General features: G+C 42.5%; 9 protein-coding genes across 9 annotated transcripts; 4 read left to right on the top strand and 5 right to left on the bottom strand.

Annotated features, from left to right (window-relative positions):
- Window positions 1-617: 617 nt before the first annotated feature.
- Window positions 618-1,586, bottom strand: BEWA_027630 (ATP synthase subunit C, putative). The gene is made up of 2 exons (XM_004829523.1): window positions 1,334-1,586; window positions 618-959 (listed from the first exon to the last, which is right to left on the bottom strand). The coding sequence occupies exons 1-2, from the start codon at window positions 1,526-1,528 to the stop codon at window positions 690-692; spliced, it is 465 nt and encodes a 154-aa protein (XP_004829580.1). The 5' UTR covers window positions 1,529-1,586; the 3' UTR covers window positions 618-689.
- A 682-nt stretch (window positions 1,587-2,268) lies between these two features.
- BEWA_027620 (hypothetical protein) lies at window positions 2,269-3,516 on the bottom strand (the record flags this gene model as incomplete). The annotated part of the gene is made up of 1 exon (XM_004829522.1): window positions 2,269-3,516. The coding sequence occupies one exon, from the start codon at window positions 3,514-3,516 to the stop codon at window positions 2,269-2,271; it is 1,248 nt and encodes a 415-aa protein (XP_004829579.1).
- A 1,084-nt stretch (window positions 3,517-4,600) lies between these two features.
- BEWA_027610 (hypothetical protein) lies at window positions 4,601-6,043 on the bottom strand (the record flags this gene model as incomplete). Its single annotated transcript, XM_004829521.1, has 1 exon — window positions 4,601-6,043. The coding sequence occupies one exon, from the start codon at window positions 6,041-6,043 to the stop codon at window positions 4,601-4,603; it is 1,443 nt and encodes a 480-aa protein (XP_004829578.1).
- Window positions 6,044-8,300: 2,257 nt separating this feature from the next.
- Window positions 8,301-9,135, bottom strand: BEWA_027600 (signal peptide-containing protein). The gene has a single exon (XM_004829520.1). It carries the CDS (start codon window positions 9,054-9,056, stop codon window positions 8,493-8,495), a length of 564 nt encoding a protein of 187 aa, XP_004829577.1. The 5' UTR covers window positions 9,057-9,135; the 3' UTR covers window positions 8,301-8,492.
- Window positions 9,136-10,460: 1,325 nt separating this feature from the next.
- On the top strand, window positions 10,461-11,660 carry BEWA_027590 (60S ribosomal protein L18a, putative). The gene is made up of 2 exons (XM_004829519.1): window positions 10,461-10,623; window positions 11,072-11,660. The coding sequence occupies exon 2, from the start codon at window positions 11,075-11,077 to the stop codon at window positions 11,642-11,644; it is 570 nt and encodes a 189-aa protein (XP_004829576.1). The 5' UTR covers window positions 10,461-10,623; window positions 11,072-11,074; the 3' UTR covers window positions 11,645-11,660.
- A 381-nt stretch (window positions 11,661-12,041) lies between these two features.
- Window positions 12,042-13,103, top strand: BEWA_027580 (hypothetical protein; the record flags this gene model as incomplete). The annotated part of the gene is made up of 1 exon (XM_004829518.1): window positions 12,042-13,103. One exon carries the CDS (start codon window positions 12,042-12,044, stop codon window positions 13,101-13,103), a length of 1,062 nt encoding a protein of 353 aa, XP_004829575.1.
- A 964-nt stretch (window positions 13,104-14,067) lies between these two features.
- On the top strand, window positions 14,068-15,697 carry BEWA_027570 (60S ribosomal protein L18, putative). The gene is made up of 3 exons (XM_004829517.1): window positions 14,068-14,116; window positions 15,004-15,259; window positions 15,398-15,697. Exons 1-3 carry the CDS (start codon window positions 14,114-14,116, stop codon window positions 15,688-15,690), a joined length of 552 nt encoding a protein of 183 aa, XP_004829574.1. The 5' UTR covers window positions 14,068-14,113; the 3' UTR covers window positions 15,691-15,697.
- Window positions 15,698-16,444: 747 nt separating this feature from the next.
- Window positions 16,445-17,050, top strand: BEWA_027560 (hypothetical protein; the record flags this gene model as incomplete). The annotated part of the gene is made up of 1 exon (XM_004829516.1): window positions 16,445-17,050. The coding sequence occupies one exon, from the start codon at window positions 16,445-16,447 to the stop codon at window positions 17,048-17,050; it is 606 nt and encodes a 201-aa protein (XP_004829573.1).
- Window positions 17,051-17,286: 236 nt separating this feature from the next.
- Window positions 17,287-20,368, bottom strand: BEWA_027550 (hypothetical protein; the record flags this gene model as incomplete). The annotated part of the gene is made up of 3 exons (XM_004829515.1): window positions 17,287-17,505; window positions 17,568-17,762; window positions 17,990-20,368. 3 exons carry the CDS (start codon window positions 20,366-20,368, stop codon window positions 17,287-17,289), a joined length of 2,793 nt encoding a protein of 930 aa, XP_004829572.1.
- Window positions 20,369-20,550: the final 182 nt, after the last annotated feature.

The raw sequence follows: 20,550 nt of genomic DNA, 5'->3' as shown, positions 1-20,550 counted from the left end.
AATGAGCCTGTTTCTGGGACTTTGCAGAGTAGTTTCATCTGGAAGATTACCAGGGAGGACGTACCGCAGAGCATGGGCTCCACAGGGTCACCGGGTGACAAGTTGTGGGCAGGAAGAATGAGGAATGAAAAGGGCAAAATTCCCAGTGGACTGTATACTGCTCCACAGCCAACGTTACTCTGATACACCCTTTAAGAGTATACATGGGCATAACTGGAGATGTAGACGAGACTAAGCTCTCCATGATATGGTAGTCGTTCTTGGCGCACATGCTAGATGCTTCCTCTACAGGTATTGCCTATAAAGATGAATATATGGATCAGAGTAGCGTTTGTGAGTCTGGTATGCAAATCCAGTAACCATTCCTGATCCAAGAATGGTAGATCCTGAGTGTAGCTTCCAGTAGAAGGGTCTCGCTGAGCTAGAGATTGAGCTCCAGAATGTTGAGCAGTATAATCAGCAGTATGGCCTTGACAAGTAACTTAAGCCATTTTCACTCTAAAGACGTATAAACGGCGTCAAACCCACACTCTTGTAAACCCTTATCTACCACTTGTATTTCCTATATTGTGTAACCTATAACAAAAATGTGTCAACCATTCCGCATTAAGCATGTACGCGTAAGCGTAAACCTTATTAAAGCAACGCGATTGTGCGTTGGAACATCTACTCGGGTATAGATCTTTAGCTCAAGAGTACATCATAATGGCGGACATGAGAACGCAAATGATACCCAAAAACTCGAGGAAACCCATACCAATGAGTGTGTATGTGAAGAGATCTTCCTTTATTGCTGGGTTTCTTGCAGTTCCAGAAACGAGGGCAGCAAAGAGGTTTCCAATACCCTGGGCGACACCACCAACTGACATGAGGGCAACAGCGGCACCCAAAGTTGCAATACCACCATCATAACGAACTCCAAAACGGTTAGAATATGGTGACAAACTTGACAAGCAGCCCTAAATGTTTTCATGAATGAATGTATTAATGTAGTCCATCGGACTGGAGGAAGGAGGACCGTAGGCTTTAGCCGAAGAGTCCGTGCAGGAGTGTCTCACGCAGTAGGTACTATGGCCGGATCCCGAAGAATGACGGACTTAAAGAAGCCTCTGTGCAGTCCTGCTTCAAAGGTGTTACTATGAGCCAAGCTCCTTCCTCTTGTACAGTACCAAGGTGACCAGTGAGTCAAGGGTGACAGAACGAGTACCACTCTCTAAACACTTGTCTATGCAAGACAATTATAGCCACTTTGTCCCTTTGGGTAAATTGACCATTTAAACAAAGTACAATCCTGTCAGTTCCTTCCGCCAAGCTTTATAGCCTCCATACTTACCTTCTCGTTGAGTCTGCTAACGAGGGATCCTGAAATGCATGATTGGTGCATAATCGAGCTTCTGAATCCTTCATTCTGAGCTCCTCTATGTGAAACCTCGACGGACTTTTGTGCAACTTGTGGAATTTGGGCGAAACTCCTGAAGCTCGAGGTTGCGGCCAAGGAACGGCCAAACAAGCGATTCATGTGAGACATTTTCGAGTAAACGTCGCGCTTATAATTCGTGAGCAGAGAGCAGAAAAGTTTAAAGTGCTTAGACGACAACGTCGTGGCCGCGCCCACACAACGCCCGATAGGATGACCGACGACAAGGCGAAGGCAACGAGTCCCTCTTACTGCCACTTTTCAACGCTGGTGGTGGCCTCAGAGAGCCATAAAATACAGGGGTACCTGGAATTTATGCAAAAGAGGAAAAGTGGAGTGGCGAATCCAAGGAATTTTCCACGAGTACAGTCCAGTGTAAACTTGTTGAGCAACTACCGAGACTATGGCGACTGTAATGCGTAGCATGAAGGGAGCAATGCTCGGTACGGCTGGAATCATCTATGGATGGGTCAAAGAGGCCACTGCTGCTGCCATGTCTAGCACCGAGCTACGCTATTAAAGGGAGCTAACGTGGCTATCCGTGGCGTCTTTCTGGATGCTTTTACATATGGATATTCTCTAGTAACTCAATGGCCAGAGTCTCGAGCATGCCCATCATGCCTCTACAGATACTCCATGCGCCAGTACGTATGGACTACTGGCTTCCGCATTCAGGATTCTGCTAGAATGTCATGGGATGAGAAATTGCTCTGGGAGAGCACTTGGTCTCAACCTTTTCACTCGTTTAACGGCCGCTAATCGCCATCAGTCACTAGTTGTGACGCATGCAGAACTACCAGAATCGTAAACTAACTGCTCAGAGAATTACGGATGGAAACACTATCAAGGGATTAAAAGAGGCATAAACGCCTCCTTATTGAACGTGTTGTTATAGGAACTATTATTACCTTCAAAAAGACCAACAAGCCAACTCCAATTATGCTAATCCCGATCACTGCAACAATCGTGCCTGAAGAGGCTCCCTCGCTAGGTTTTACTGATTTTTCTCTCCCTAGCTTTTCCTTATATTCGCCTCCCCGCTTTTCGGGGTGTGCAGGTGCTTTTGGATGAACCTTTTGTGCGGGAAGGTTTTGTCGTTTACTTTGGTCTTGAACTGCAGGAATCCCAAGGTCAAGGTGCCGTGGGACGTTTCCTGGCTTGATATTCCATCCTATTCTCCTTTTGCTTTCGGGAAAATTAGCCTGGACTTTTGGTTGCATTATTCCATTTGTTACTGCATTTGATACCATTCTACTTATCGTTTGGATAAGTTTAAAAACACTCTCCTTGCTTTCTAGTCTTATGTCTTTGACCTGTTCCCACCTGTGACCGTGACTGGATACCCTTTGGTACCATGCGCCGCTATCGTAAATCTCCCTATCCTCGTACTCTTCGGACGGAATGTGGATGAGAAGTGGATCTTTCGCCATAGAAGGATGCCAGTAGATGTAGACTGTAGATACTTCTTCTGTAATGTCTATTCCGATAATGTTGCTGCCATTCTCCATAAATCTACCAATGTAACTCAAATCGGATAAGCTGTATGTGACTCTTCTGTATTGTCCATTTCTCTCATCCGAAACTTCTGTATCAATGTCGACGTTGTCAAAACAAGTGTAGCAATTAAAAGGGGGAAATCTATTTCCCAAGACATCTAAGACGTGTGCTCTGTTCCAGTTGCAGTTCTCCATATCTAGGGCACGTATAAGGCTCCTTTCTATTTCAGTAGTCTTGTCTATCCAATTCATCCCGTTCCTATTAGGGGCATAATATCTTCTTCCATAGCCTCCGTCTAATTGTACAATAAGATGAGTTGTATAAGACAAGTCACCCGTCCAATAGTAGACAGATATAGCGTGGCAAGTTTTAATAGAGTTGTCAAAATCTCTTGTAGCTACTCCTGCCTCCAAAATACCACCGATTGTAGCTCCACCTCTCTTTGGAGTGTGGACAACCCTCTTGTATCCAGGGAGCTGAGGATCAGTTTCTATAACAATTTTGACATCACCGTCCGTGGAATAATATATTTCATCGTATCCATCTGTTGTTCCACTGTTTACAGGGTAGAGATAAATGTCTACAACTACATTCTCACTCATTCTTCTCTAAATTTCAGTGGCATATTTCATCTCAATAAAACACATTTAATGTAGCAGATACGAATGAAATTGTCGTTTACCATCTAATTTTGCCTGAATATGCCCAAAAGACCTTCTCTGCAACTCGTCTGGTTCTGCATGCTGGTAGATGTCTGGTGGATATTTCCCCCACTCACCATCACAAAGTCCCACTTCAAACGAGTTTGGCAGTCTATAGACTCTTGTTCTTTACAAATCTACAAGTATATTTGCTATATTTCCCTTCCATTTCTCGCAATTGACAATTTATGACTATCCCATTGCATGCTTTATCACGCATTGAAGATGGACAAGATTTACAAAGAAAGGATAAACATAGCAAAAATACCTGTAAAACATACAATAACATGGGCGTACAACTCAATAAAACAGCTGGTTTCATGCATACGGCAACGGTTCTTTCCGGAAACAGAGGAGAGGCCTGTAGGCACAGATATAGAGGCAGGGAGCTTTTAAGCACCCGTTACATTGTATATAATTAAAAGTCCTTTAAATTTCATAGTTCTCTCGTTTACATGAAAAGTTAGGTTGCGCCGTTTCCCAAGTGTGTACACGTCACTCTTGTTGCATGCAGATTAAAGTTGAAACTTTATGCCCCTAACTTTGTGGTTATGTATAGATATGGCTCAAGATTATAATTATAACGATTTTAGTGTTTATATAGTGTGATTGTGTAAAGATGAAGCGTTTTAAATGCGGTTTTTATCGATGCTAATTTGGCCGTACAGCCTGCATACTGGGCCTTCACCTAGGTCTCTTGAATGTGGTATACGTTTCATCTACTTTATGACAGAGCCAAACGTATTATGCCTAAGAAGAATTTTGGTCACAAAATAGCCAATCTGTGATGAATGCTCAATTTTTGGCAATATTACGCTCACTGTATACGAATATTAGTAGAGCTAAAACGACTATAAAGACCTTGGTACTCTTAAACTGTAGTCATTTATTCCATTGATGCTTTTCTTACATGGATAAAAACTGTGATGAGTTAAAATAACGTGCATATTTAGCACGGACTGACTAAAGAAAGTATATTTTACAATTAGTAAGGAGGCACAAAAGGATATGGTGTGCATTCGACCTCTTCTTTCTTCTTAATGAATGGTAGATCAAAAAAGGGATCGTCGTCCTCAGGTGGAGTATCTTCATAGACAATAAAGAGATGCTCCTTCTTTCCGAGAATAGTACCCCTGATATCCCTTGTATAAGATGTCATGCATGTTCTATAGGCGCCTTTGGCTGAACTCGAGTACCAGTACCAGAATGCCTTTTTTGTGGTAAAGTGTTTGGTAGGCCAGTTGTCCCTATCTTGTTCAGCCTGTTTATATGTAACAAGGTATCCATTGCCCATGAATGCAAAACTTAGCATGGCCAAAGAAAATCCAAAGGCATTAACAGTAGCCATAGCTGGATTGCTACTTCCTTCTTGCATAGCAGCTCCACCCATCCCAGCGGCCCTAGTCGTCTGAACGCACCAATCATATAATATTGTAAAAACAGCAATCATGCAGCCACTTTTCATACCAAAAAATTCTGAGACCCCTGGATAATGCAAAGACAGAAAGAACAACAGTCCAAGAAATAGTTCCAAGACATAAAACATCCAGGCTTCATGCCAATGTGTTTCATCCCATTTACTGTTTGGACCACATCCTTTACTATACTGAGACACAGCGAAGATAGTAAGGCCCGGTATTGTACTTGTGAATAAGACAGCCATTGAAATCTTAGAACCAGGACCCATTCCAATAAATTTATAAGGAGCTATGGCAGGGTAAAATAGATTTTGCATTCCAAATCCCAAAGTAGTCAACATAATTGGAGATATCGCCTTACCTATTCCAGAGAAACTACCGCCCTTTGCCTCAAGTGCTTCCCCTGTATATGCAACTGACCACAATATTGCAGATATCCCAGATACAAACACTACAAGTGATAATTGTCCGACAATTAATTTGTATGGAATATTTGTGACCATCCATGCCTTTGCAATCTTTGTGAACAAAAACTGGTAAGCGGAAACCATGACAGCAGATAACTGGATAGAACCTACGTAAAAGGGCATATCCTTCCCTATTACTGCCGGAAGACAGACGTTATTTGAACCGTATACAATCGATGCGAAAATGATCGCACAGTAGTAGTACATAATGTGTCCCTTTTTCCCTCCATTGTAATATATCAGTAGCAGAGCTAGGAAGGATAGACAATATAACCAAATGGATACCGTAGAAACAATGTCAAGACGCTTTTTAAATTCCTCAATGCTAAGTACTGGTATATTAAGAAGAAGTGATCCAATGAATGTAGACAGCCTGAATGCAATAATGGTCCTGTTAATATATAATCCTATGCAACTCCTAGGAAGCATAAACCTGTCCACCGCATAACTCCCAGAAGAAACCATGAGAATGAATAGCTGAGAAGAAGTAAAGCCTGCCAAGAAGGCAGCCGCCTGTTTCTTCCCGTCAGACATACTGTTCATCCAATAGACACTTGTAACTAGTTATAATTTCCAAGTGCTGGTGCCTTAAGACACTCATTTAACGGCTCCTGATTCTCATCTTGTAAAACGTTCTAGACAAAGTATGTAGCAATGCATAGTTAACAGTACTAGACATGAGGGATGGTAGTCAATACAACCTCTATAATCCACAAAAACCAAACTTTGTCACGTTTTCCAAGAGAATACAAGATGAGAGTGACCATATTCCTGGGCTAGGAAGAACGGATTCTATGCCCCATGGTAGCGAGGAAAATTCTTCTTCAGCGAAGAAAATTATTCTCTTTTCTTCTCTAAAGGTTTTGGCGTTTATTTACTCTTTGGTACCAATACAAGTCTGTCTACCATCTTGTTTCCTCTCCAATTCCTCTGTATTCTCCTCTGTCTAGTCATCCCTGGAGAGTTTCAGAGACCCATCTAGACATTATTCAAGGGACCCAGTCGACTGATATTTTCGTTAGAGTTTTTAAAGCTTTGCAAGTTACCCCTGCATGTTTGGTTTTAGCGGTGGGTATGAGCCCCTACTGACCTGCATGATAGGTCACCCGGATTGAGCATAATCGTGGAATTCTAGTCAAGTTGGTACTTCATTATTACAGGCCGTTTCTAAGATTTTTAGGGCACCAATAGGTACGTATTAAAGGGCATGTATTACCAATCTGGTTGTCATAAATAGAGGCAAAGTGTTTGCTCCCATGACCTCCACGAGCTTCCGGTATGCTCTGTCTTTACAAGAGAGATGAATTTGCTCCTTACTCCTCTTATATACCATTCTTCCACATTTAAGGTTATACATATCTTCTAATCCCCGATATGTCGCGTGCTTTAATGGTCTCTGGTCATCTTATTGGTATTACATTGCAGTTCACGTGGCAAGCAGATGGTACATTTATGTCCTTTGGTAGGGACTTTGGCTTGTGTGTAGGTAAATGGCCTACTATAAAACAACAAGATGTTTAAATACACCATTCGTGTCGCTAATGCCCATTTTTGGAAGAACTTCCGTAAAATTCCAGGAGACTTGGCTTTGGGTGTAAAGAAGCTTTGACAGGGATCCCTACATTCACAAACTGTCTGAAGATGGTATAGGATAACTACTCTATTCAAATAGTGCGTAAATATAAAGTATTTTAATGGTATTTTGGAGTTAGGATGTCTGCATCTCCGGAATATTTAAATTTGCCCAGTGGTTCCGTTGTTGCTCAAAAATGCCCTCATTCACCGTTTTGTCTCAAGAATCTTTCTGTATTTTAAAATGAGCTTAATTTTAATAGGGTACTGCATTTATCTAAGAAATGAAAACGTCTTTTAGCTTAGTATATCCGCCTATGGTAGACTCTGGAACCTCCATTTAAAAGGTTGCATGGATGAACTAGACATGAGCCAAAAGTTTTCCTATAGTCATAATTGTCATGATCAGACTGAATATGAACACCATTAACGCCAGAGTAATTCTCGTTGGTTGGTGGATTATCTAAGTGCATTTATAAGAGTATTCAGTTTACTATCTACCTTCTTACAGCTTTTACCCTCTTTATAAACATATCAGGACCTTTACAGTAATGGTAGTAGTCTTCTCAGCATCTCCATTATATTTCTTAATGCAAAGTAGGAGGGAATTTTTCATGGCATTACCATTAGACAAGCTTCCTCATAGTATACTGCTACCTCATCCACGAGTTCTTCAGTGGAGGGACATAACTCTGGAGCACCATGTCGTCCCATGATTAACTATATACAGAACTGGCCCCCGAATCCATCTTGTGAATGTACTTAGAGAAGCCCTGGGAGATGAGTGTGTAACCAAACAGCTACTCCTGGGTAATCCCTTGCTGTGAGCCAAGATTCCATAGTCTCATTCATCATCCAACTACCATTATAGAAACTAATCTTCCTTTACTGCATTCTATATCCTTATAAAACTGCATTAGTGCCTCTATAGTAGTCATCCTGGCTAACGCCTAAAATGTGTAGACATTCCCCGTCCATTTCCGTGATACTCCCATGTCTACCACATCCTCATCCATTAATGACACTGACTGAATGTTATGAACGGAAAATGGCGGGTTTAGGAAGAAAATTCCTCTGGCTGAGAAAATAATGAAGATTAGTGGTGATAATTATCCCGACTTGCGATATCGTCCCGCGACTTTTCGGATACTCCACATTATACATCTATTAAACATGTACAAGTACAATTCTACCATTAAAATAGTCAGGGACTAAGGTTCCGTGACATTTTAAAACAGACTGTATGTTCTAGGTACCCATGTGTCAGTGGGACCATATAGACATGCATATACTCTTTGGTGCAATTTTACTACAAAACAACCACAAACTAGTGGTTATTATACTACAAATCGTCCCAGAATGGAACAAAACACAACCTTTTTACGGTCCTTACAACTTTCATTTTCAAGCTACATTAAACTTATTTACGTTGAAACTGCTCATTCTTGGCCTTTTCTTTCAAAGCCGTTGCTATCTTTAAAAAGTCCCCCAGAGTTATGTCCTGCCATTTCCCGTCTACTTTATGAAGCCACTTTAGGAAGAATTTCGCATCACTCTTGGTGGTTAAAGCAATCATATGCGTATTTTCGTAGGTTAATAGCGTAATGTTAGTACAGATTCCCTTATCATCAGCCGTCCACAGCGACTCTCCTTCGATTATGACATTGTCTACCAGGACGTCGTCCTTTACCGTGAACTCTCGTTCCTCAATTCCGTCATTTTTTGAGTCCTCAATGGTTACAATATCATAATCTGGATCCAGAAGGTCGAGGGTTCTCGTGGAAACATCCGGAGGAGCCTCTATGTCGTCCTCACCATAGACGATGATTTCCACATTATCGTTAAAGGATACCTTGCGGAGATTTTTGCGGGCCTGTTCTGCATGTAGATTGTTGTGATTGTCTACTTGTATCTCCGAGTCATTATTCCCGCAATTAATTATTTTAATTAGGCAAATTGTATAAAGCAGGGCAAAGACCTTCATTCTCTTCGTCACTGTATTTGTATAAATCTGTTCTTCTCTCGCTTCTGCTATTCTATGATCCCTTCTGGTTACATAATGGGTCGCAGGGCGTAATAATCCACCGTAGAATTATGGTAAAATCCTCATGCATACCCCATGAGGACGAAGTGTGTATAAGGGACGGGTAGGAAGAATGTGAAAGAGAGGTTTTCTCGAGGCGGATGGGTTTCCGTTGGTTTGGAATAAATTGGGCCAACTCGTTCCCGCTTGTTGGAATCGGAATCCGGCAAGTAGACTGCAAATTACAAGAAATGTGGAAATAAAGTCGCTCTGACAGTTTTTATTCCCGAGTTTAATTCGTCTCCGTCATGTCCAAACGAGTTTTAATGCTAGCAATTTGTTGTTTCCTGAGAAACTGTTGCTGTAAAGAATAAAATGAGGGCTCCAAAGTGACGAGTTTGCACAGGATCACAGGTTTTGTCTTTTACACGATTACAAGCGGATTAATTGTATAGCTATGTAGATACAACGCCAGAGTTGAGTGGACATGGAACAGGGGTGCACAGAGGAGGATGTGTGTCCATTCTTCTAGGTACCCTTTCCGGACCTAGAGGAGCTACTGCGGTATCCTAGACATTCTACTCACATTAAGGCTCCTCCGTTACCCTCACGCTACGTTTGCATGGAGACAGTGCCTTAGCTGTCTACAGACCTCTCGCCACCATCACTCACAAACTCGGTACTGGATGCAGTCTAGGGAGGACAGAGATGTGATTTTGGTACATTTGGAAAAGTTTTGGAGTATAGCACTTAGAGACAGTAGCTGTGCCTGTCCAGTGCACAGGGACAAGCGTGTGTCTTTATGGCGACCCCTAACCACCAGTATGGCGTACTAGCCGTAGGTTATGCAGGGCAAAGGTGACTACATGTAGCACCGCTGTCTTGCGGGTTTAACTAATGACAGCACCGCGATTCCTCCTACGAGCTTGGATGTGAACATGACAAGAGCAGGTCTCTAGTACGCACATCAAGAGCCCATGCCTATTCCTCCTTCTCGACCATACACCTCCTAGCCTTGGCAAAGGGAGTCTTCTGGGCGTCCCATTGACTTTTCCAGAGGGGAAATAGGACAGGTGTATGCCGTTTAGCCATTCTCATGGACACAGATGCATACTGGCCGGCAAAGCCTCCCAAAGGGCCCGTTGGCACACCAACCTACCCAGAGATTCACCATAATCACACCTGGACCATCACGGTAAACCCACACGAGTCCCTCCATTTGCCCTGAAGACAGTCGCGAAATCCAGTGACGATTTGGGCGACAACGTCAGAGGCGCCCTGCCGTTGGCGCCGCGGCCTCTCCAGATGGGGCATCTCCTTGTCCCTGTGGCGAAACCTCGTCTAGTGCGTATTTAATCGATTTTTAACTCTTTAATTTATCATTTTAAACGAGCGGACGAAAGTCACCGTCAAGGCAACGTGATTCAAGCATTTTTAGTCTCCAGGCGGATCGTTGGCCCCAAGTCACCATATCGTACTTTTCTAAATACCAAGACGCAACGTAAAACACTCTGTTAATACTCAAAAGGTTTGTTTAATGCCAATTAGAGCCACCAGAGGGAAAGAGCAAAGGTCCTACTGACACTACCATGTGGAAGGAGCAAAGTCACCGCAAGGCGAATGAATTGCAGTGGGACCACAGAAAGTCTTGCAAGTTTTGTAAAACAGAGGTTACTAGTCAATTGTGGGTCGTGGGCTCTGGATTGTGTAATTACTGGTACTCTGTCTTGTCTGTTGGGACGCTCACGGATTACCGTGTCTCTTGCTGGTACCTTTGACTCGATGGTCATCTTGGTACTGTACAAGAGGGAGATTGCTGACTCATGGTGACACCTTTGAGACACCGGTGTACCGAGGTTCCTATACTCTTCCTTAGGCTTCCGTTGGTCGCTCTAGTCCCTCATTCTTCGGGACCGTTACCCTCTGGTGGCAATAACTACCCTCAATTCATACTCTATCATAACATAAATATACAGAAAATGACAAAGAGAGGCGATAGTTCGAAGTTCAGGCCATCTCTTCAGCAGGCCTTGCACGAGTACCACATTGTTGGTCGTGCTGCTCCTACAAAGAAGAACCCGAAGCCTTTGGCATACAGAATGTCCATTTTCGCCAAGAATAGTGTCTTGGCCAAGTCTCGTTTCTGGTACTTTATGAAGAGACTCAACAAGGCAAAGAGATCTGGTGGTGAGATCCTTGCCGTTAATGAGCTCAAGGAGCCAAAGAAGGGCACTGTCAAGAACTTTGGTGTCTTGTTGAGATATGACAGCAGGACCGGCACACATAACATGTACAAGGAGTATAGAGACACCACTAAATGCGGCGCTGTCTCACAAATGTACGGAGATATGGCTGGTGGTCACAGGGCTCGTGCCAGCTGCATCCAGATTATCAGAGTCAAGGAAATTGCAGATTCTGAATGCAAGAAGCCAAAGGTCACTCAGTTCCATGATTCCAAGCTCAAGTTCCCAATTACAAAGCCAACCTCTCATGTTAATCGTGCAGATAAGAAGCTCTTTGTAACAAAGAGACCATCAGTCTCCCTTTAAACTGGTTTTTTTGTTTATATATATTAATTGCACAGAATGTTGAATATGCGGGTTTTATCTGGCCCCTGGATCTGCTGCATGCAGCAGCCTCTCCTATAACATCTCCCACATTATATACCAAGGAACTATTTTCAGATGTAATTTTATCTTGAGAATAGTACATGTATGCAAAATATTACAAGAAAGAGGCTTTTAAGATGATGAATACCTTCCCACAAGTACCCATTTTTTTACCCTCATATTCTTTGGGGGTATATTGGCCATCGGTCCAGATGGAGACTCTTCCAGCAAGTCCGCAAGTAGCCAGCTCACTGAGCTCCAGACTAAGCTAAAACAGAACACTCTGGATGCAACAAATGCTATTCTGAAGAGAAGAAGACTGACGGACGAAGTTAAAATGCTCAAGAATAACGCGCATGGAGGTGAAGTACACCCTAGAGTACCCTCAGAAAGGGAACAAGGGCAGCTGAATGTCCTGGAAGGGGAGATTTCCAGATTAATAAAGGCTGAAATTTCCAAACTCACCCAGATTTACCTTGGCTCAAATGCGCTTGTCTTGGAAATCAATAGAGTATTGGCTGACACAGATGAGGGTGCCATTCTAGCCAAGGTACAAGAGGCAAAGCAACTGCTTGAACAAAATGAAAGGGGACTAGAAGCACTCAGAAGAGACTATCGCACTACAGAAACAAGAGTTCAAGAACTAAAGAGATTCGTCGAGACAATCAGTGCCAGGCCTAACAATGAGGAGCGTAATCCTCAGGAATCTATGGAAAACGAACTCACCAGCTTTCTACGTTCACCAAATACCCCCTTTTCCAAAGAACGAATAATCAAGGCTTCAGAAATTCTAAGGAGAGAACTGAGGGAGGTTTCAGCTATAGCCAGTAGGAATGAAGCAAATGCAGATACAAAGATGGAATTAGTCAAGGAGATGTTCGAGGAGTCCACTCTTATTATTCTTGGCATTAAAAAGTCTCAGGAAACTAAATTGGCGCATGATGCACACCAAGGACTGACTAGAAACAAGGAAATAGTGGAGGCTCTTGTCAATGGTACAACTGGACTTGTGGGTGTTGTAGGAAGAGAAGTAACTAAATCACAAGGTGAAATTGACAGGTGTGTATTGGCGCTAGGGGAATTTCAAGACAAGGACATCGTTGAAGGAAACCCACGTGATTTATGCACAGAGATCTTTAGAGGTGTTGTATTGTCCTTGGATGACAGCAAACAGATTACAACCGAGTTGGTGTTAAAGTCATCCAAGATTGAAAGATATTTTGTAAATTCCAAAATTTTACTTAATATTGTAAGGAGACACGCTAAACCTTCCAAACGTGGCAAAGGTGCTCGCAAAGATGACGAAAATGACGGTCCATCAGGTTCTGGCAGTAGCACTTGGAAGCGATTCAGGAAATCTACTGGACTCTCCGTGAGAAGATTGCGGTCAATATTTTAAGTATCATTTTCTGATAATACGAGTTGCAATAGGGTGAAAAGATGGAGAATATCGCATAGCCATTAAATGGAATCTTGGCTAATTCATCAACTTTCGGTACATGTTGTATAGCCAATACTTGTTTCTATGGCTGAGGTGGTGTATGGGATGGGTGAGGGTGTTAGTGTCATGAGTGTTCTCAAGGGAATTGTAACAATGGTAATTACGAGTAGTACTCCGATCATGTTCATACTTGGAATAAGTCTTGAGGTAACCATCTCCAGTAAAGGCCAAGATGAGCATTAAAGATTGTGATAAGAAAGCATTAACAGATGAAATATTACCACCATCCCTGTCTTTACAGCATTTACATTGACAGCTGGCTCCACAGTTGCACTTCTCCTTTGTGCATTGGTTGTTTTTACAGCATGGGCAGTCTTGGCATCCTGTGCAGTATTTACCTACTTGCTTACCAGTATCTACTCCAGAAGGATTTACATAGCAGTAGACGGATCCATCCTCCATCAGCAAAACTCTCAGTCTCCTACTAAGCGTATCCAGATCCACTTCTGCATGAGTAAAAAACCCGCTGATGCCTCTCTGCGAAAACCATAGACAGCAAGTGCCCACTCGCTCCATCCACGATTAGTCACCCAGTGACCCTGTGGAGCCCATACTCTGTCATACATCCTCCCTGGTCATCTTCCACGTGTGACTACTCTGCAAAGTCCCAGAAACAGGCTCATTTCCATAATCAAGACGCGATAGTCACAAAACCGCCACCTTGTTCACACCGTTGGACGAAAATCCACATCTTCAGCATTCCATCATCTTATAAACTGCACACTGTGCTCTGCGCTGCGGTATAGGCCGAGTTTGCTGCCGCTACACCTTGCGGTGTACTCGCCCGTCGTGGTGGGGGCCCAGCCTCTCGTTGTGTTTTCGGCGGTCCCTTAGTGTTTATTGTCTTGAAATTTTTATTTTTAGTAAAGAATTTGTAGAATTCCCCATTTGACATTTTTTATTCAGAAATGGTAAGTGCTTCACTCGTTTAGGGGCCCTGTCCACCGTGGCCCCGGGATTGTAGCAGAAGAAGCGAATGAATGTGAGCTATGGAGTGGCAAACATGCGACTATACGTCAGTATAGGAGCTTTATGGCGACCTCTGGGAGCTCTTCTTATCAGTAGGATTATCACTGCGTAGGTCTAGAGACCTACGCAGGTGACCTACCGACGTCGGAGACTAGGGAGTAAATCACTATGGAGTGAGTGTAACGAATGGAATAGTGATGGAGACTCTATTAGCCTAGTGGGTAGAGAAGAGGTGGCGACTATACGCAGTATAGGAGCCTGAATGGTCACCTCTTCTCACTCCGGTGGGCTCTTTAGAGGACTCTCATACAACAGACACTACGATGGGAGCTTTATGGTGACCTCAAGGAACTATCCGAATGAAGGGTGGATAGGAGTGACGGCTAAATGCCAAGCATTGAGTTGTCTATCATGCAACAATAGCGAGACAGTCATTGCGTATTCGCAATACCCCAAGGAACGAGGGGTTGGAAGATTCATTACCAGCGAATGAGCTCCATTGTCTCTGCAGAGATAGTTCTTCACTTCACTATGGACACAGTCTCCCATACTGCTATTGTTCCATTATACAACTCTATGCTTGGCACCTCACATCCTTTCATCTACAAAACCTTGGGAACACACAGGCTCCCATGGGTCTCCTATGCTCCTATACTCTGTCTAGTCGCCAGAGCTCACTACGTTGACTCTAATCCTCCTTTATGCTACGCATTCAGTCGGCTAGTCCCTCATTCTTCGGGACCTAGCAGTCGTACCTACTCCGTAGGATACTCCTGCGTGGACTCCCATTGGTCGTCCATTCATACACACCATTTACATGCATTCATAGGGTATTGATTTGAAAAAGGCCGGAAGAGTAAAAAAGCCTGGTCGCAAGGCCTTGGTGAGCAAGAACCCATACTTGCGTCTCTTGGTGAAGCTCTACAAGTTTCTCTCCAGGAGAACAGACAGTTCATTCAACAAGGTTGTACTAAATAGGTTAATATCCCCAAGGAGATTCAAGGTACCAATCTCACTCTCCAAGCTCTCCAAGCACATGACCAAGAGACCAGACAGCACCGCCGTCGTCATTGGTACCATCACAGGTTTGTCCATTCTTCACATTGCAATGATGATTTCGTTTTCTACGTAATCACGACGGTCTTCTGACATTGCTGGAGATGGTAGAAACAGACTGATTGTTTATCCATACATCCCATTTCTCATTACACTCAAATATGCAGATGATAAGAGATTGTTAAAAGTACCAAAACTATCGGTATGTGCATTGCACGTGACAGAGTCCGCCCACAAGCGCATTTTGGAGGCTGGTGGTGAGGTCTTGACCTTTGACCAGCTCGTTGCCAGGAGCCCTACCGGGGCAAAGTGCACACTAATCAGAGGTGCCACAAAGTCCAGAGAGGCTCAGAAGCACTTTAGAAGTGGAAACGACCACATCAAACCATACGTTAGGTCAAAGGGCAGAAAGTTTGAAAAGGCTAGAGGCAGAAGGCACTCTAGAGGCTTTAAGGCCTAGATGTTTTTCTTACATTTACTAGGTATGGATGGAGTATGTATTGAGTCTAGTTGTTACAGTGGAATTGGTTTGTCTCACGTGGTACTCTATGCTATACAATTTAGGCATCTATGTGCTCCTTGTAAAATCTGTGATTAGCTAGACACCCATTTTGTGGTAGCGGATAGTACATCCTCAGTTTCTCTTTTCAAGATGTAAAGTGGTCTTTGCCATTCCCGAAAGTGTTCGTGCATATTTATAGAGCCGTACATCGACACAGGAATATCTTTGGGATTTCTCTCCAAATATAGAAACGGAAAACTCTACATTCAGTCCTGCATATGGCTCGTTGACCACCCATTATGTTCGTAATTGTGACAATTCCCAAAAGAACAATTAGTTATCTAAAAATGCATCGTTTTGGCGGAAACATTAATGACTTGCTCTCGCATTACAACCTCTCAGGACCATAATAGTGGATGGCAATAGTCAATCCTACAAACTTAGATGATTGGTCTAACAAAGGTAGCTATGGGTATTCAAAGCTAGCCAAACACTTGCCACAGCAGCAGTGGGATTTGTAGACGATGCTATGGAACAGATGGTTCTCTGTATAAAACGCCGACAATTGTCCCTGTTATGAGCAAGAGGTCCTCTGGAAATTGTAAGGAGAGCCTGCGGACATCATTTGCATGTTCAGACAAATCTTGTGCTAGTCACAGAGCCTTCTAAGCTACCCATAAAATCGACATTCCTAAAGAATATAAATTGAAATATGAGGATCCTCAATCTCCTTTACGTGCTTGTCACAATCAAACTTGGCTCCTGCGGCTACGATAAAAGGTTTCACCCAGAAACCGAAGAGATTTCCGATATTATTCCAATAGGAGGTATAAATGATGAAGATCAGATTGAGGATACCGATAATGAATCCACAGATTATAGTGAAGAAGAAATGAGCAGTGCTGGCGAAAGTGATGATTTGGTTGTACTAGATTTTGGTATAACGATAGACCTTCAAAATCCAAATTTAGGCCAAGTAATCGTAGAAAATAGAGGAAATATCAATGGATTCTGCAAGTTTTACAGCTTTGGAAATAATTTTGTCAGTAAAGTCACATACGGCAATGAAGTTATTTGGAGTTCGGACGAAGTCCAATGCAGGCATGTAGAGCTCTACACAAGAGAAAACAGACTATTAGTGAGTATTTGGGTGAACGATTACAGTCCTTTAGACTGTGGTTATTTTGAAAAGACTGCCTATGGTGAATGGAGATCAATCCACTTCACCGAGTTTGACACGACCCTGCGTGATATGATGAATGAAACTCCGAAAAGTATAAATCAACCAGTCGCAGGCGATAATGGAAAAGTCATGTAGAGGGTTTTTGAATTATCGCCTTTTAAATCTAGTGGACCAAGTTGAAGATGTTACAACTCTGGCCGTTTATCTCTTACACTAAAATGTTGTACATTGTTATTTTATCCACAGTATAGATTCTGCAGTTGTAAATCCTGACACATTGTATCAGCCATTACATTACCATCCTCTGGATACAACAGAACGCTCTGTCTTTAAAAATCATGAACGAAAATTTCAACAACTTTATTCAAACTTCAGTCTCCAATGTGCATTTTTACGGCGTCTGAGAGAATTGGCAGATCTGGAAATTTGCCAATGAGCGCGAATATACCAGAGTATAGCACCGAACCATAAGAGGTAAACAGGGCCGTGAAAAAGAGAACTTGTGAGACGAAATCGTCGTAAATGTGAAGAGGATAAACGTTTAGAAATAACATTGACATCACTTGTTGAAACGTCGACAATATTAAACCCTAAGAATTTGTCTTGTATGATGGTATACTCCATGCACATAAATTACAAAAGCAAAACTTACCTGAAGAAAGTTGTAGCGGATAAAGTAGTGGATGTTTAGCTGGTTCTTTTTTACAAACGTGAGATAAATTGATGAAAAAAGGATTTGCGATAGGAATGGGACCGATGAGTAAACTGAAGAAATGAATAGAGATGTCCTAATGATACTCTTGAGTGTAGATGGAATGTCAAAATTTGCCAAAATTCTTCCAAAGGTCTGCACATGTTTGTATGAGTTATGAAGTTGGTGTATAGAGTTCATGGATGTGACTGAATGAAAGTTGGGGGGTCTAATGATCCATAAGAGTTTTTTACCATGGAAAACTGGGACAAACTACTCAGTACCCAAGCTAGTATCTAGAGTATCTCCATAGAGTCTCAAATCTGTCTAACCCAAGGGTCTCCCTTATAGCGGTTATACAGTTTCCATCCTGCAAAACAAACCAAGGCAGAAGTGCCAAGAACGGCTGTAGAGACAGAGACAATAATATTAGTAGTAGGATTAGAGTTTCCAGAAGAGTTTTGATGAGAGTCAAGAGAAGAGCCATGACCAGGTTGTTGTTGAGCAGGAGCTTCAGGTTTGAGTTGTTGAGTTTGGGCTTCTTTTTGAGGTCCTTCAAGTTTTTGTTGAGCAGGGGTAGTAGTAGGTTCAGGAGTAGTTCCACCTTCAGTAGTACTAACAAGACCATTCTTGGCAAGTTTAATAGCTGTACTCGTGGCATAAAGTCCAGCTAGTCCAGCTGCGGGGACGATAACGGGTAGAACTGCGCTAGCTACGGCTGATCCAAGACATACTGCTTCACTAGCCGCATTCCATAGTTCTCTATAAGAACCTACTTTAGCTTTACCAGCTTCATCACCATTAGGAACTCCAGGAGCATGTTGAATAGGAGGTGCAGGAGAATGGTGTGGAACAATAGTAGGAGTACCAGCTCCACTAGGAGAAACTTCTCCTTCACTACCTTCTCTACCAGTCTGTGTTTGTTCAGAAGAACCAGCTTTGGCAGATGGGAGAGTAGATTCTACATCTTGAAGAGATTCAGAGCCAGAAGCAGTATTGTAAGTACCTATACCTTGAGGATGAACAGGGGGTTGAGAGATAGGAAGAGGATCTTGTATGGGAGATGTATTAACAGTTTGTTCAAGAGGTATAGAGCCAGCAGTTTCGGGTTTTTGATCTCCATTACCTGTACCAGGTTGACCTAGGAGAATCTTAGTCTCAGACTCTGTATCAGGAACTTGGTCAGATAAGTCAGCAGCTGGGACTTCTTCACGTTGAACTCCATTCTGTCCAAGATGTTCTGGATCTTGAGGTACTGTAGAAGCCTCTTCATCAACATCTTCTTCTTGGGATTCAGAATCTTGTTCATAAGATCCTTGTTCTCCATGTTCTTCAGAATGTGCTGTTTCTTGTTGTTTAACAGTCTTCAGAGTATCTTCAATACGACTAACTTCATGTTGAATTCTGCTTCGTAATTCATACTCTTCTGGAGACTCAATATCACCATTCTTACCCCTGCTAACCCCAATGTACCACTTCTTAGTCTTCCCACCATTACTGCTGACATAGACCAGGACATGCGTATTTGTAGCAGTTTTGTCTCCGTTAAATTTTGGAAAAAATACTACTAGTTCCGTCACGTCCCATATCGGGAGTTCTTTCTCGTATATTTCAGGTTTCCCGGTGAAACCGGTTACGGTAAAGCTACCTTGCCCATATGTGTGCTTCTTAGCAGTATAGTTTTGTAACCCATATGGAGAACCATCGCAACCTTTAACTTGTATTTTACCAGGACAGGTAGCATTAGGACAATTTCCATCCATCTCATTTTTATAGTATGGGTTGTCATATTCTCTAGTGTCACAGACTGAGACATCTATCTCTGCGGGTCTGAAAAGTTTGCACTTTAGCTCTTTAAGTTTTTTCTCAGATACAGGTCCAGGATCCATTATAGTCCATTTACTATTATAAGGATCCCCGTTGTTACTAACAGGAACTGTAGTTTTTAAACCTTCAAAATTTCCTCCAAGAGTTACTTCCATTAGTAGTGGCTTTCTACGTTCTTCATCTTTTCCCCAGTAGTAGGCAGAGAGGCTAGGAGTATCCTTAAGAGTGAGTTCAATGGGTCCATACCCATCCTCATCTTCAAGGATTACATGCTTGTATCTAACAGTGTTTACGTCAGTCTTGTATTCATGCCTGTATTTGATATACCCATCGGTACTCGGTTCAGGAATAACTGTGACATTGGCCTGAGTGCATGCACATCTATAGTCTTTTGTCCTATGGATGTTGACGATATGAAGATTGTGGAGTTTGCAAGTGAGATTATCTAGCTTCTTAGTGAACTTGTTTCCACCTTTCCCTGCGTCACTAGTAGGAAAGTCATTTGTGCTAGTAATACTCTTCCATAATGTATTACCTCCGCCCATATTTTCATACCAAGTAACATTGTCGCTATCTTCGTCAGTTTTACTTCGTACTCTGAGTGCAAGAGGAACTTTTATAGTTGTCTTACCATTATCATGTTCAAAAGAGTAGTAAGTTGTTACTTCCCATACCTTAGGGTGTATATCGGAGAATAAAGTAGGTTCTCCACCTCCACCATTTTCTATTTTAAGGGGCTGGTTACCATAACTAAGATTGTTTATCACTACTCCTTCTGTGTCGTTCTTATGTCTGCAATATCTGTAGCCTGTCTCTCTATTATCAACATCCCTAAGCCTTCCTCTTTTTGCCTCAACCTGAGAATCATCTTGACAGGTACCAAGACTTTTTCCTTCAGGGCACTTCTTCCTTATATCTATGCCTTTTTGAGACATTCATAATGTTGTCTTCTTCCTAGTGTTCCAACTTACAACCATTCATCCTCCCTTACAAGTAGCTCACCATCAGAGAGTATCCACAGAATGACAAGATGAACAAGTATCAACACAGTCTTCAGTAGTAGAGTATGGATGTTACGGTATACCATCAATTCTGCTCACTCTTTGCACAAGTCTGA

The sequence above is a fragment of the Theileria equi genome, chromosome 1, assembly GCF_000342415.1.
Source record: "Theileria equi strain WA chromosome 1, complete sequence".
NCBI lineage: Eukaryota > Apicomplexa > Aconoidasida > Piroplasmida > Theileriidae > Theileria > Theileria equi.
Note: the sequence above shows the minus strand (reverse complement) of the source record. Positions and strands in the feature narration are given on the sequence as shown.

Excerpts from the sequence above, each read along its gene's own strand:
- BEWA_027630 (XM_004829523.1), bottom strand. The coding sequence starts at position 1,528 with ATGTCTCACATGAATCGCTTGTTTGGCCGTTCCTTGGCCGCAACCTCG. Across the intron at positions 960-1,333 it reads TTAGCAGACTCAACGAGAAG|GGCTGCTTGTCAAGTTTGTC; the intron begins GTAAGTATGGAG and ends GAAAACATTTAG.
- BEWA_027600 (XM_004829520.1), bottom strand. The coding sequence starts at position 9,056 with ATGAAGGTCTTTGCCCTGCTTTATACAATTTGCCTAATTAAAATAATT.
- BEWA_027590 (XM_004829519.1), top strand. The coding sequence starts at position 11,075 with ATGACAAAGAGAGGCGATAGTTCGAAGTTCAGGCCATCTCTTCAGCAG.
- BEWA_027570 (XM_004829517.1), top strand. Across the intron at positions 15,260-15,397 it reads CGTCATTGGTACCATCACAG|ATGATAAGAGATTGTTAAAA; the intron begins GTTTGTCCATTC and ends TCAAATATGCAG.